At 37.9% G+C, this 14088-nt stretch overlaps 1 protein-coding gene across 1 annotated transcript; it reads left to right on the forward strand.

The window, feature by feature from the left end:
* Positions 1–677: 677 nt before the first annotated feature.
* Positions 678–3960, forward strand: LOC116404370. Its single transcript, XM_031886679.1, has 3 exons — positions 678–1260; positions 1815–1894; positions 3850–3960. Exons 1-3 carry the CDS (start codon positions 678–680, stop codon positions 3958–3960), a joined length of 774 nt encoding a protein of 257 aa, XP_031742539.1.
* Positions 3961–14088: the final 10128 nt, after the last annotated feature.

A 14088-nucleotide genomic window follows, 5' to 3' on the forward strand; every position in this document is an offset into this window, starting at 1 on the left:
TGACACACTAGAGAAAATGTGTATGAACGAGTGCAAGGGTGTCCTGAAGAGTCGTAAAATCTATTGCTTAGATATGGTGAAGCTCTCAAACTTGTAAATGTAGGTACAATATTTCACATGGAACTTGAAGATGATCGTTTTTTCAAATATCTTTTTATGGTTGTTGGTCCATGTGTTCGAGGATTCTTAAACTGCATTAGACTGGTTATAGTCATGGATGGAACATTCCTTAAGAACAAATATCGGGGTCAGTAGATAGTTGTTGTTTGCTTGGATGATAACAATCAAATTTTTTTCTCTTGCCTTTGGAGTGGTGGACAGAGAAACAGATGCTTCAATATAGTGGTTCTTAGAGAAATTGAAAGGTGCAATAGCAGAGGTGCCTAATATAGGCTTCGTGACAGATCAGAAAACTTGTTAAGTGTATTTCATCTATTTTTCCTTCCGCATTTCATGGACTTTGTGTCCAACATTTAACTCAAAATTTGAATGATAAATATAAGAATGACACTGTAGCTACTTTGTTTTACAATGCATCTAGAACATATCGTGAATCAACATTCTCAGAAGCGTGGAGAAGTATTCTTGCATTTCCTAATGGTTCAGAAAAATATTTAAACGATGTTGGAATAACACGATGGTCTCGTTTTCACTGTCCAGGAAGACGATATAATATGATGACAACAAATATAGCAGAGTCCATGAATTCTATACTGAAAGAACCTAGAGATTTGCATACTGCTTCATTCCTTGAACATATTCGAGCTTTGCTACAACGTTTGTTTTTGGAGAGTCGAGAAGAAGGCATTAAAGTGACGTCTACATTGACTAAATGGACAGAGTTAGTTCTACAAAAGAAACAAGAACGAGTTTTGACAATGAAGGTCAACCCAATTGATTGTTACCAATTCCATGTTAAAGATTTAGATAAAGAGAATGTCGTAAATCTTCATAATCAAGAGTGCACTTGTAAGGAGTTTCAAGCTGATCAACTATCATGCACACATGCCATTGCTGTAGCACGGGATCGCAATATAAATGTTTATAGCTTATGTGCTAACTATTACACTAATGAATGTTTGTTGGCAGCATATTCGGAGGCCATCTACCCAGTTGGAAATCAGTCGGAATGGAAGACAAGTGAAGAATATGTACATATGACTGTCTTACCTCCGAAAGTAGTGAAAAGAGTTGGTCGACCGAAGAAAAAGAGGATTCCAAGTGTCGGGGAAGCACCAAAATTGCATAAATGTGATCGATGTAAAGAAATAGGTCATAATAGATTAACATGTACCAATCCAATTTCAAACATTTAGAAGTCGAGCATACAAGATTAGTACCCGTCTTGGTATGTAGTATTAGTTTGATACTTGCTTGGTTTGTGCTTGAGTTGTTTGCATGATCACGATGTAAAAAAGGTTCATTGTTTTAATGCAGGTGAAAGATGCTTATAAAATTGTGTTCTATGTTGTTTACAATATCACTAAAGTCATCTCACTGACAAATCTAATTTGAAGATTTTCCTTCTGCAGCTTCAAGACTTTCCTTCCCTTTTTATTTATCCTACTGTGAACATTTTATAGAATATTTACTTATTGTATTTTTTTACAATGTTTGTATTACTTTGCGTGTAACAACCATTTTATATGGTATTTGGTTTTATCTCATTGGAATTGCATGTCCTTTCAACTCTAGTTTTGAGTAATGACTAATAACTAATGACTAGTGGGGACATAGAGTAACCAAACTGTTGACTGGAGTCTAGCTGACTTGTGGTGCAAACTGTTGACCTTGCTGTTGTTGGACATTAGCAGATTTGTTGCAGAAGGTTTTCATGCTGACCTTGAGTGACGAGGGCTGGAACCTGAGGAAACTGAAAAACATTGTTCTACTGGTAGCTTTGCTGAGTTTAGATGGGATACCAAATATGCTGGAATTCATGTTCTAAACTCCAAGGTATGTGTATATATATATATATATTTGTAGCATGCACATATATAATAGATTCTTAACCTAATTATCTATTATTACAGTACATTGCAAAGGAAATGGTTTTTCGTCCAATATGTTTATTAATTATATGCTTCTTCTTCCTAAAAATAGAATGGTTCCCACGGCTCTCTATGTCTGTGTGCCTACGACATATGCATTTCTTCTCTACAAATTTAATGATATATCTCAAAATGTGCCCAACAAAAAACTCAGATCTCAACGGACAACTTAAACAAAGAGGATGGATATTGTAATAATAGATAAACATATCTCAACAGACTAACTTAAAAAAAAAAACTCATATTTTATTACTCACTTGACTTCAAAGAGGATGGATACGACACTGCCAACGTAGAGGAGTGGAGAAGAAATGGAGAGGTCCGGTGAAAACAAAGCTGAAATCAGAAAGGAGTGGAGAAGCGTTCACCGGAGTTGAAGTCGAAACTAAAACAGAGACCCGTGGAGAAGAAATGGAGAGGTTCGGTGAAAAAGTTGAAATCGGAAAATAGTGGAGAAGAAATGGATGGAAGTGGAGAAGAAATGGACGGAAGAGAAGAAACGTTCACCGGAGGCACCAAGTTGAAGCAACTGGCAGAGGCGGGAGAGTTCAAATGCGGAAGGTTCAAGTTTACGTTTTTTTTTTTAACGTTGTTCTCTGTTTTTAGGTTGAAGAAAAGGAAAAAGAAAAGAGGAAGGAGGAAATTAAATGAGGGTATTTTCATCATTTCACCTCTAATTTGTCCTAAATGTCAACTTTTTTACAATCAATCCTAAAATCTTTATCTATCCCATTTTTTGTATATTTTTGTCAATTCTCCAAATCCCTGCTCTTGCAAATTTTTATATATGAAAATGTTTAGATGTTCTTTCCCGCAAAACCAGCTTTTCAAATTTGTAATTATACTCTCATTCTATTCTCTATTTGGGGTGCAACAATTATTAGGACTCAATCCCAACTCCTAACTCAATCTCAACTCGTTTGGTTTGTTGGTTTGTTGAGAAGCTTGAAGATTTGCTATCTTTCATTCTTTCATAAATAGAGAAGAAATCACAACACTTACTTCACACCATTCCTCCTATGGATTCTTCTTCAATCTTCTTTTTTTCTCTTTTTGTGTTTGCCGCCAGAAAAGAAAGGAGAGAAAGAACGAATGGAATGGGAGAAAAGAACACAAAGATTTGGGGGAGGGCGTCCACAAGATGGAAAAGGAAATTTTTAAAATTGAGTTTTGTTTGGTTTTTATTTTCTTTTCATTTTTCATTTTCTTATATTTTTTATCTTCGGTTTTTTCTTTCTTTTTTTTTTCTTTCTGTTCTAATTTTCTTTTCATTTCTTTCTTTTTTCATTATTTTGTTTTATTCTATTTTTTTCAAATGTTTTTTTTTCTTTTGTTTTTCCTCTTTTGTTTTTCCATTTTTTGTTTTCTTTTTCGCTTTCTTTCTTTCTTTCTTTTTTTCCAATAATTTTTTTTCTTTTTTCCAAACTGTTTTGCTCCTAAACATTTTTTTTTACACTTTTTTCTAATTTTTTTCTACTAATGACTTCACTTTGATATTTTTGTTAAAGGTATAACAACTGATATATGTATGGCATCTTCTAATCTCCTCGACGTCCTGATTCTTTGTTGGCTTCATGGGTTTATACATTATAGACGATGCAACTCTATCATGACACCCATTGTTTTGACTTCTTGGGTTTGGGTTTGTACATGATAGACAATGCAACTCTATGATGCCAATTGTTTCGGCTTCTTGGGTTTGTATATGATAGACGATGCAACTCTATCATAGCGTCCAATTGCTTTGAGTGAAACACATTGAAGAAGAATATGTTGATGATGATCCTCTTGGCTGCAGCATATCGAAGATGAAGATGGAGATCCTATCAATTACGGCGCATCGGAAGATGAAGATCCTATCGATTACAGCACATCAAAGATGCAGATGATGACGACTCCAACACGTTAAAGATGCAGATGAAGATCACACGTCAAAGATGCAGATGACGACGACTGCAACACGTTGAAGAAGCAGATGAAGATTGCACGTCGAAGATGCAGATGATGAAATGCGGCACATCGGAGATGCAGATGATGATCGCACTTCGAAGATGCAGATGATGATGAATGCAACAAATTGAAGATGCAGATGATGATGGTTGCAACACGTCGAAGATGCAGATGATGATCGCACGTCAAAGATGCAGATGATGACGATTATGGCACGTTAGAGATGCAGATGATGACGACATCGGCAAATTGGAGATGCAGATGATGACTGTTGCAACACGTTAAAGATGTAGATGATGACGACTATGGCACATCGGAGATGCAGATGATGATCTTCTTGTTTGCAACACATGGAAGATTATGATGATGATCTACTCAGCTGCAACACGGAGAAGATGGAAAAGATGATGATTCTTTCAGTTGCAACATATTGAAGATCAAGATGATGATCCTCTCAGCTGCAACACATTGAAGATGAAGATGATGATCTCCTCGGCTTCCACATAGAGAATATGAATATGATGATCTTTTCGACTGCAACACATTGAAGATGGAGAAGATGATAAATCCTCTCGGCTGTAACACGCAGGAGAAGATGAGGCTTAATAGGAAAATTAGATAGATAGAAACAAGAGTAAGAAGCATCATGATAAATTATGCAAACATAAATTAATTAACATATTGACATTTTAATAAAAGAAAAATATTGAAAATCAATCTCAGACTCCCAAAGAATCGACTTCTCACCTCAAGAATTCTAAAAAATTGGACTTCCAAATTTTCTAGATTTCACAAACATTTAAATAAGCATATATGTACAAAAGTGTAAAATAAATAATAATCTATAAGTAAAATAAAGTATGAAACAAACTGTTCGCACGAGATTTCCGGAGAAATTTAATTCGTGCACTTGAACTTGGGTTGATGTTGTATTTTTGTTGATTTGATGCGATGCGGTTCAATCTCTAGAATTTGATCCTCTGATTCTCTCTCAACTGTATGTCTACGCTTGATTTGGAGGAAGCGGAGCACGTGATGTCTTGAAGTTTGTTGAACGTCTACGCTTGATTTGGAGAAGCGGAGCACGTGATGTTCTTGAAGTTTGTTGAACGTCTACGCTTGATTTGGAAGCGGAGCACGTGATGTTCTTCAAGTTGGTTGAATGCTTACGCTTGATTTGAGGAAGCGGAGCACGTGATGTTCTTGAAGTTGGAGTCTTGGAAGAAAGTTTGTATCTCAAAACAGCTTCAATCTTCGAGGGTAGTCAACTTCAGAAGTTAGGGAGTCTTCTAGCTTTTGGAAGAATTCTCTCTGGATCTTCTAGAGTCAAAATTTTCCAACCCCTGCAAATGAGGAGAATTCCTCTATTTATAGAGTTCACTGGTGGGCTTTATATGGTTTGAACTGGTTGGTCATGGACCAGACCCATGGGCTCAACCATATGGACTTAGGTTATATTTAGTCTTTGGGCTCAATTAAACTTATTTTTTTTTGGCTTAATTGAACTAAAATGATTAACTTAATCCAACGATTAATATGAAAACATGTGGCATTATTAGAATGACCAATTTATTTATTTTAACTCTTTAATTTGGGGCATGTGTTAATTTAATTAGTCCAAATTTAATTATTTGTACTTTTCATCATTAACTTAATAAATGATGTGGCAACTTGTGATTGGTCTCAAAATTTCTTATTCAACAAATGCCCCTTTTCGAGATTTATGCACGTATATGGGTGAATGAATCTCGGAAAAGATAAATTTGAAGTCAAAGTATGAGCTTTTTTTTTTTTTTTTTTACTCAATTCAGCATATCAAATTAATCAAACTATGAATTTAGTACGTGAGTTTGATTTAAATTTAAAATAAGGGTTGGAATATGGCCAAACCTTAAAAAAAAAATTCAAAGTTTTATTTCCCACTTAATTTTATTTGAGGGAAAAAAAAAAATTAATATGATGATTTTTTTTTTTTTTTAAAGTAAAATTTGGAATATAACCAAAATTTTAATTTTGAAATAAGGATAAGGTTTCTACCGTACCTTAATTTATCTTGGGATGCATAAGAATTTGAATGACCAATTTTAATTTGAGATAAAAAAATCAGGTCCTCAATCTTAGGTAAAGTTGGATTTATGGCTCGATTTAAATTCATGATAAAAAGGAGGTCATATATGCAAGTTAATTTAACTTGAATTTTGAAATTGAGAATATTTATATATATATATGTATATATTTTTAAAAATGTTGAAAATTTTTAAATATTTTAAATATCTCAATAAAAGTTAAACTTGAGATTTATCCAAAAAAAGAAATAATTTAAAAAAAATAAGATAATTGGATTATCTTTTTTTATATATATATATTTTTTAAAATCATTCCTATTCCTTTAGGAATTGGATTTGTTTTTTTTAAAAAAATAATTAAATATCATTCCTAATCCTTTTAGGAATTGGATTTGTTGGGCATAAATAGACTCATACCCTACTCACTTATACCTCATCCAACGCTTATTCCTCATCAAATCGGCAGAAAGGTATAGAAAACTTTTCTTCTCCTTTCTCTTTTTTTTTTTTCTCTTTTTTTTTTTTTTGTGTGGTGTGTGTGTGTTGTTTTTTTTTCTGTTTTGTTTGTTTTTTTTGTTTGTTTTTTTTTGTATTGTTTTTGTTTTTTTTTTTTTTTTTGCAAGAATGACTTTGTCGAGCTTCTTCTAGGGACGATCGGGCTTCTGCCGTCAGATCTATCGCCCTAGTAGGAGAGATCGACTCTGTCATCGTCGGGCTTCGATCTTCGTTTGCAGAAATGACTTTGTTGAGCTTCTTCTAGGGACGATCGGGCTTTTGCCGTCAGATCTATCGCCCTAGTTGGAGAGATCGACTCTGTCATCGTCGGGCTTCAATCTTCGTTTGCAGAAATGACTTTGTTGAGCTTCTTCTAGGGACGATCGGGCTTTTGCGTCAGATCTATCGCCCTAGTAGGAGAGATCGACTCTTCGTCATCGTCGGGCTTCGATCTTCGTTTGCAGAAATGACTATGTTGAGCTTCTTCTAGGGACGATCGGGCTTTTGCCGTCAGATCTATCGCCCTAGTAGGAGAGATCGACTCTGTCATCGTCGGGCTTCAATCTTCGTTTGCAGAAATGACTTTTGTTGAGCTTCTAGGGACGATCGGCTTTTGCCGTCAGATCTATCGCCCTAGTAGGAGAGATCGACTCTGTCATCGTCGGGCTTCGATCTTCGTTTGCAGAAATGACTTTGTTGAGCTTCTTCTAGGACGATCGGCTTTTGCCGTCAGATCTATCGCCCTAGTAGGAGAGATCGACTCTGTCATCGTCGGCTTCAATCTTCGTTTGCAGAAATGACTTTGTTGAGCTTCTTCTAGAGACGATCGGGCTTTTCCGTCAGATCTATCGCCTAGTAGGAGAGATCGACTCTATCATCGTCGGGCTTCAATCTTCGTTTGCTTTTTCTTCTTCTTGTTCTTCTTTCTTTTTGTTTTTTTCTTCTTTTGCTTCTTTCTTTTTTTGTTTTTTGTTTTTTCTTCTTTTTCTTCTTTCTTTTTGCTTTTTTTTTTTTCTTTCTTCTTCCTTCTTTCTTCTTCATCATTTTCTTCCTTCTTCTTCTTGCTTCTCTTTTTTTTTTTCTTTCTTGGTTGTGGTACCAGGGAGAAGATGAAGATGAATCATCTAGCTTACGACAACTTAGAGCTGATGAAAATGAATTCCATCGGCCGGGTTGCGACACCTGTTAGATGATAAAGATGAATACTCTCAGCTACGACATATAGGAGAAGATGAAGATGAATCCCCTCGGCTATGACATATGGAAGGAGATGAATCCTCTCGACTATGACATATGGAAGAGATGAAGATGAATCCTATTCAATTGCAGCACCTGGAGAAGATGAAGATAAATCCTTATCGCTATGACATATGGGAGAAGATGAAGATGAATCCTCTCGGCTATGACATATGAGAGAAGATGAATCATTTTCGATTGCAGCACCTGGGAGAAGATGAAGATGAATCTTCTCAGCTATGACATATAGAGAAGATGAAGATGAATCCTCTTTGATTGTAGCACCTAGAAGAAGATGAAGGTGAATCCTTCGGCTACGACATATGAAAGAAGATGAAGATGAATCCTCTTTGGTTGCAACTCCTAAAAGAAGATGAAGATGAATCCTCTCGGCTATGACATATGGGAGGAGATGAAGATGAATTCTCTTCAGTTGCAGCATTTGGAAGAATATGAAGATGAATCTTCTCAGCTATGACATATAAGAGAAGATGAAGATGAATCCTCTTTGATTGTAGCACCTAGAAGAGATGAAGGTGAATCCTTCCGACTACGACATATGAAGAAGATGAAGATGAATCCTCTTTGGTTGCAACTCCTAAAAGAAGATGAAGATGAATCTTCTTTGGTTGCGACACCTGAAAGAAGATGAAGGTGAATCTTCTCCGGTTGCGACTCTTAGGAGAAGATGAAGATGAATCTTCTCAGTTGCAATTCCTAGAGAAGATGAAGATGAATCTCTCGGTTGTAGCACCTGAAGAAGATGAAGGTGAATCTTCCGGCTACGTCATATGAGAAGATGAAGATGAATCTCTTTGGTTGTAGCACTGGAAGAAGATGAAGATGAATCTCTGGTTGCGACACCTAGAGAAGATGAAGATGAATCTCTTCGATTGCAACACTTAGAAGAAGATGAAGATGAATCCTCTTCGGTTGCAACACCTAAGAGAATATGAAGATGAATCCTTTCGGTTGCAACACCTAGAGAAGATGAAGATGAATCTTCTCGTTGCGATTCCTAGGAGAAGATGAAGATGAATCCTCTCGATTGCAACACTGAGAGAAGAAAAATGAATCCTCTGATTGCACACCTTAGAGAAATGAAGATGAATCTCTCGGTTGTAAGCACTTGGAGAAGAAAGATGAATCCTCTCACTTGCGACACCTTAGAGCAGATAAAAATGAATCATCTCTTGCGTTCCTTAGAGAAGATGAAGATGAATCCTCTCGGTTGCAATAAGCTGAAGATGAAGCAGAGGTTAAAGCTTTAGCATTGCATGCATCTTCTTCAAGAGGCAGAAACGATGTTACACTGTCGTTTTCATCTTGGAGAGGCGAAGGCAGAGCTGCCCGATCGTCGTCCTATCAAAGTTGTACCATCGTTATCCTCTCAAAGAGCTGGAGCTGCAGCATCGATGAAGCCTTCAAACTTGAATATAAGGAATCATCAATGAAACTTTATGCTTGAATTGAGGGATCATTAATGACGCCTTTGAGCTTGATTTTGAGATTCTTTTTTTTTCTTTTTACATGCACTCAACTTGTACATAGTCTTTGCACGGAGTTTGTACATCTTCAATTTATTTCATCTCATTGTTACTAAGATGAACATCTTGAATTTAGGGATTTGCCCCCAATTTGTTATGATTCCTTAGTAGAGATGAACACCCTTTGAAGAAAAGAATTAACTCACGACGTAGTTCAAGGTTTTTTTTTTTTTTTATAATGGTGGACTGAACTTAAAGTTTTCTTTAAGTTGCCTACGTACCCTTTATAATGTAGGGATCAAGTCATAACGTAGTTCAACTTTTTTTTTGCTGGACTGGGCTTAAGGTTTTCCTTAAGCTGCCTACGTACCCTTTATAATATAGGGATCAAGTCATAACGTAGTTCAACTTTTTTTTTGCTGGACTGGGCTTAAGGTTTTCCTTAAGCTGCCTACGTACCCTTTATAATATAGGGATCAAGTCATAACGTAGTTCAACTTTTTTTTTTTTTTTTTACCTAACAAAATTAAGCATAAAATTTTTTAAGAAATTTACCATTGATTGGGCCAATTCGTAGTCCGTCTTGATCAACGATCTTGTATGCGCCATTTGTATAAACTTCTTTAACAATGTAAGGTCCATCCCATTTAGGTGTGAACTTATTTCCTGTATGCCTTGTTGTGATGATCGGTCTCCTTACGGCAAGTACTAGATCACCGACTTGAAAGGAGCGAGGTTTAACGTGTTTATCAAAAGCTTTGGACATTCTCGCTTGATAACATTCCAATGCTTGCTGAGCCTCTAATCGCTTTTCGTCAAGTGCTTCTAATTCTTGAAGACGTAACTTCACATTATCTTCGGTAGTCAATCCCTCTTGTACTGCCATTCTTAGTGACGGAATTTCCCTTTCGAGAGGAAGGACAGCCTCCACACCGTAAACAAGCGAATATGGTGTAACCCCTGTAGGGGTGCGATGAGTCGTCGATAAGCCCATAATGCCTCGCCGATCTTTTCTTGCCAATCCCTCTTTGACTTGGAGACAATTTTCTTTAAAAGATTACACAATGTTTTGTTGAATGCTTCTGCTAGTCCATTCGCAGCTGCGTTGTACATGGATGACTTATATTGCTTGAATTTGAATTTTTCACATAACTTGTCCATCATACTATTGGAGAATTGCTTTCCATTATCCGTCACGATTCGATGTGGAATACCGTATCGATAGATGATGTGTGTTCGAATAAAGTCTGCCACGTTCTCCTTCTTGGCTTCTCTCAATGAAATGGCCTCAGCCCACCTTGAAAAATAGTCTGTTGCTGCTAGGATATAAGAATGTCCTGCTGATGATTTTGGTGTAATGGGGCCAACCAGATCGAGTCCCCAAGCCTCAAAAGGCCAAGAAGCCACAGTTGGATGAAGAGGTTCTGGAGGTTGGTGTATGAAGTTTGCATGGTATTGACAAGGCTCACACTTCTTCACATAGTCTATTGAATCTTGGATCATCTTAGGCCAGTAGTAGCCCATTCTTCTTAGCTGGAATTGAAGCTTTGGTCCCGATTGATGTGCTCCACAAACACCTGCATGTACTTCCTTTAGAGCTTTTACCGAATCTTCCTTTCCGAGACATCGAAGGAAGAGCCCTTCAAGAGAACGGCGATATAAAGTTCCCTTGTAATAAATGAAGTGTGCTGCCCTTCTTCGTATCTCAATTTTATGACGAGAATCCTTTGGAAGCTTTCCATGTTCAAGATACTCTATGATGGGTTGACGCCAATCTTCTTCATCAATCAAATAGGATGTTGCCATGTTCACTTCCTGACATTCAGGCCTAACTGGGGTATAATCCATCGTTGACAAAGTGGTATGTTCAGAGTTACATCATCTGGCATGGTCAAGGCCGTGGCTAAATTTGCCAATGCATCCGCTCTCTTATTTTCTACTCTAGGGACATGTTCTAACATCACATTATCAAACTTTTCCATCAATTGTCGAGCATAAGCAAAATATGGCTTCAAGTCTTCATGTTTCACGTCATATTGAAGCGAGAGTTGATTGATTATCAATTTTGAATCACCATAGACCTCTATGAATGACACTCCGATTTCTAATGCTATTTGAAGGCCAATTATCAAAGCCTGATATTCAGCCACATTGTTTGAACACAATTCGGAAAGTGCAAAGCTATAAGGCAACATATGCTTCTCAGGAGAAATGAGGACAATGCCTGCCCCCGCACCACTTCTTCGAGCTGCACCATCGAAGTACATAGTCCAAGGTTCCATAACTTCTGTGAAGAAAACCTCATCGTCTGGTAGGTCATCACATAACTTCCAATCCGAAGGAATTGGGTGGTCTGCTAAAAAGTCTGCTAGCGCTTGTCCTTTTATCGCCTTTTGGGGAATATAGACAATGTCATATTGTTGGAGTAGAACCGCCCATTTGGCTAAGCGTCCAGCGATGATTGGCCTGGATAGAACATACTTTATAGGGTCTGCTTTTGCCACTAGATGAACCGTGAAGGCCTGCATATAATGCCTCAACTTATCAATGGCAAAGAAAAGTGCAAGACACATCTTTTCGATAGGAGAATAGTTAACTTCAGCCCCAATTAATGTTCTGCTTAGATAGTAGAGAGAACGCTCCTTTCCCTTTACCTCTTCTTGTGCCAGTAATGCTCCTAAGGACCTTTCTTGTGCAGCAATGTACAATATTAGTGGTTTGTCAGGTACTGGAGCTCCCAGCACTGGGGGAGTAAGCAAGTATTTCTTTATGCTATCAAAAGCGTTCTGACAAGCTTCATCCCACACAAAATTTTCTCCTTTTCTCATCAACTTTTGAAAAGGTTGACACCGACCGGCCAAGTTAGAGATGAACCTTCGGATGTAAGCCAGTCGTCCTTGGAGACTTCTTAGGTCATGCAAACTTTTAGGTCTTGACATCTTCTGAATGGCATCAATCTTGGACTGGTCTATTTCGATCCCTCGATGCCTTACAATGAAGCCAAGAAATTTTCCTGAAGTTACACCAAACGCACACTTGAGAGGGTTCATCCTTAGCTGATATTTTCGCAAGCGATCAAACACGACTTTTAGATCCTTCAAATGGTCTTGTCGTCTCTTTGTTTTGACTACAAGATCATCAACATAACATTCAACATACCTGTGCAACATATCATCAAACACTTTCTGCATGGCACGTTGATAAGTAGCGCCGGCATTTTTCAATCCAAAGGGCATCACCTTGTAACAGTATATTCCCTTTGGAGTTCTGAAAGCTGTCATTTCTTCATCTGAGAGGGCCATCCGTATTTGATTATATCCAGACGACCCATCCATAAACGACAACGCCTCGTGTCCAGTAGTTGCATCAACCATGATTTCGGTGATGGGCAAGGGAAAATCATCTTTAGGGCATGCATTATTCAGATCGCGAAAGTCTACACAAACGCGAAGTTGTCCATTTTTTTTTCTAACAGGGACAATGTTTGCTATCCACGTTGGATATTTGACCTCGCGAATGAATCCTGCTTCGATCAACTTGTTGACTTCCACCTCGATTTGAGGGATAACCGGTCGAAAACGTCGTTGTGCTTGTTTAATCGGTCGATATCCAGGTTTAATTGCAAGATGATGGACTGCTACTTTTGGGTCAAGTCCTGGCATCTCCTTGTACGACCACGCAAAGATGTCCCTGTATTCGGTGAGCAAACTCATATATTTATCCACCTCTTCGTTAGAGAGGGACGCACTAATGAAAGTCGGACGTGGTTCCTCTATTGTACCAAGGTTCACCTCTTTTAGCTCGTCTACAGTAGATTGCCACCATCCTCTAAACTTTGTGGGGCATTTTCTGCGTCTTCTTCATGAGTTCCAGTCTCTGATTCCTCAATAATGGTGATGTGATGACATGAAGTTTCACATTCCCCTTGTTCCGACCCTTCTTTTTCAGGATTCGTTAGTATAACATCATGTCTTTTTACCTTTAACGAACCTTGACTTGTATTGAGAGTAACAAAAGTTTTTCTTTTCATGCGAGAAGGAACGTTGCTATGAATTTCTCCATTTTCCTTTGTCTCGCAAGGAAACTTCTTACTACGATAATTATCGACATCTGTATGCTTAATTCGACGCCAAACTTTCACACGAGACATTGGTTCCTTCTTCTTTGTATCTATGTTGGAATCAATGTTGTCGTGTGATCCTTTATCCCCGAGATGATTAAAAATCGGAGCACGGGGTGCTTGTACATTTTTCTTTTTAGACACACCTAGCCTTTCAAAGGCTGATGGTCTTGTAGTTGTCAAGGCATGGCATGTGCTTTCTTCCTTTATGGGAGTCGTAGTTAGCCTTCGAAAGACCGAATGTCTCTCAAGGTTTGGTACTGACTGGAGCCTTTCTCTTTCTGCCTCTGTCATGCTTAGCCTTTCAAATACTACGGGACGTGCAACAGATGGTCTAATTCGATCAAATACTGAGATTCTCTGATTATCACCTTCTTTTACGTCAGTATTGTCATCCTCCTCTATAGTTATATGATTGATGTCAACCACTTTTTCCTTCCCCTTTTTAGTTATACGGATCGGTTCTGGCGACTTGTATCCGAGTCCTTTTCTCGACACGGGTATAGAATGTCCTTCCCGTAGAAGCTTCTTTGAGTTGAGGAGAGCTCAGGTCGGTCAATTTCCAAGCTTTTAAACTCGGTGTGAGCTGTGAAGTCATAACCTGCTTTCGCCATCAATTTGTAAGCCTTGGGGTCGAATCCGTCTTTCGTTCGCCTTTGGGGCAAGTTTGCTTCCACCAGATC

The sequence above is a fragment of the Cucumis sativus genome, chromosome 6 (assembly GCF_000004075.3).
Source record: "Cucumis sativus cultivar 9930 chromosome 6, Cucumber_9930_V3, whole genome shotgun sequence".
NCBI classification, from domain to species: Eukaryota; Viridiplantae; Streptophyta; class Magnoliopsida; order Cucurbitales; family Cucurbitaceae; genus Cucumis; species Cucumis sativus.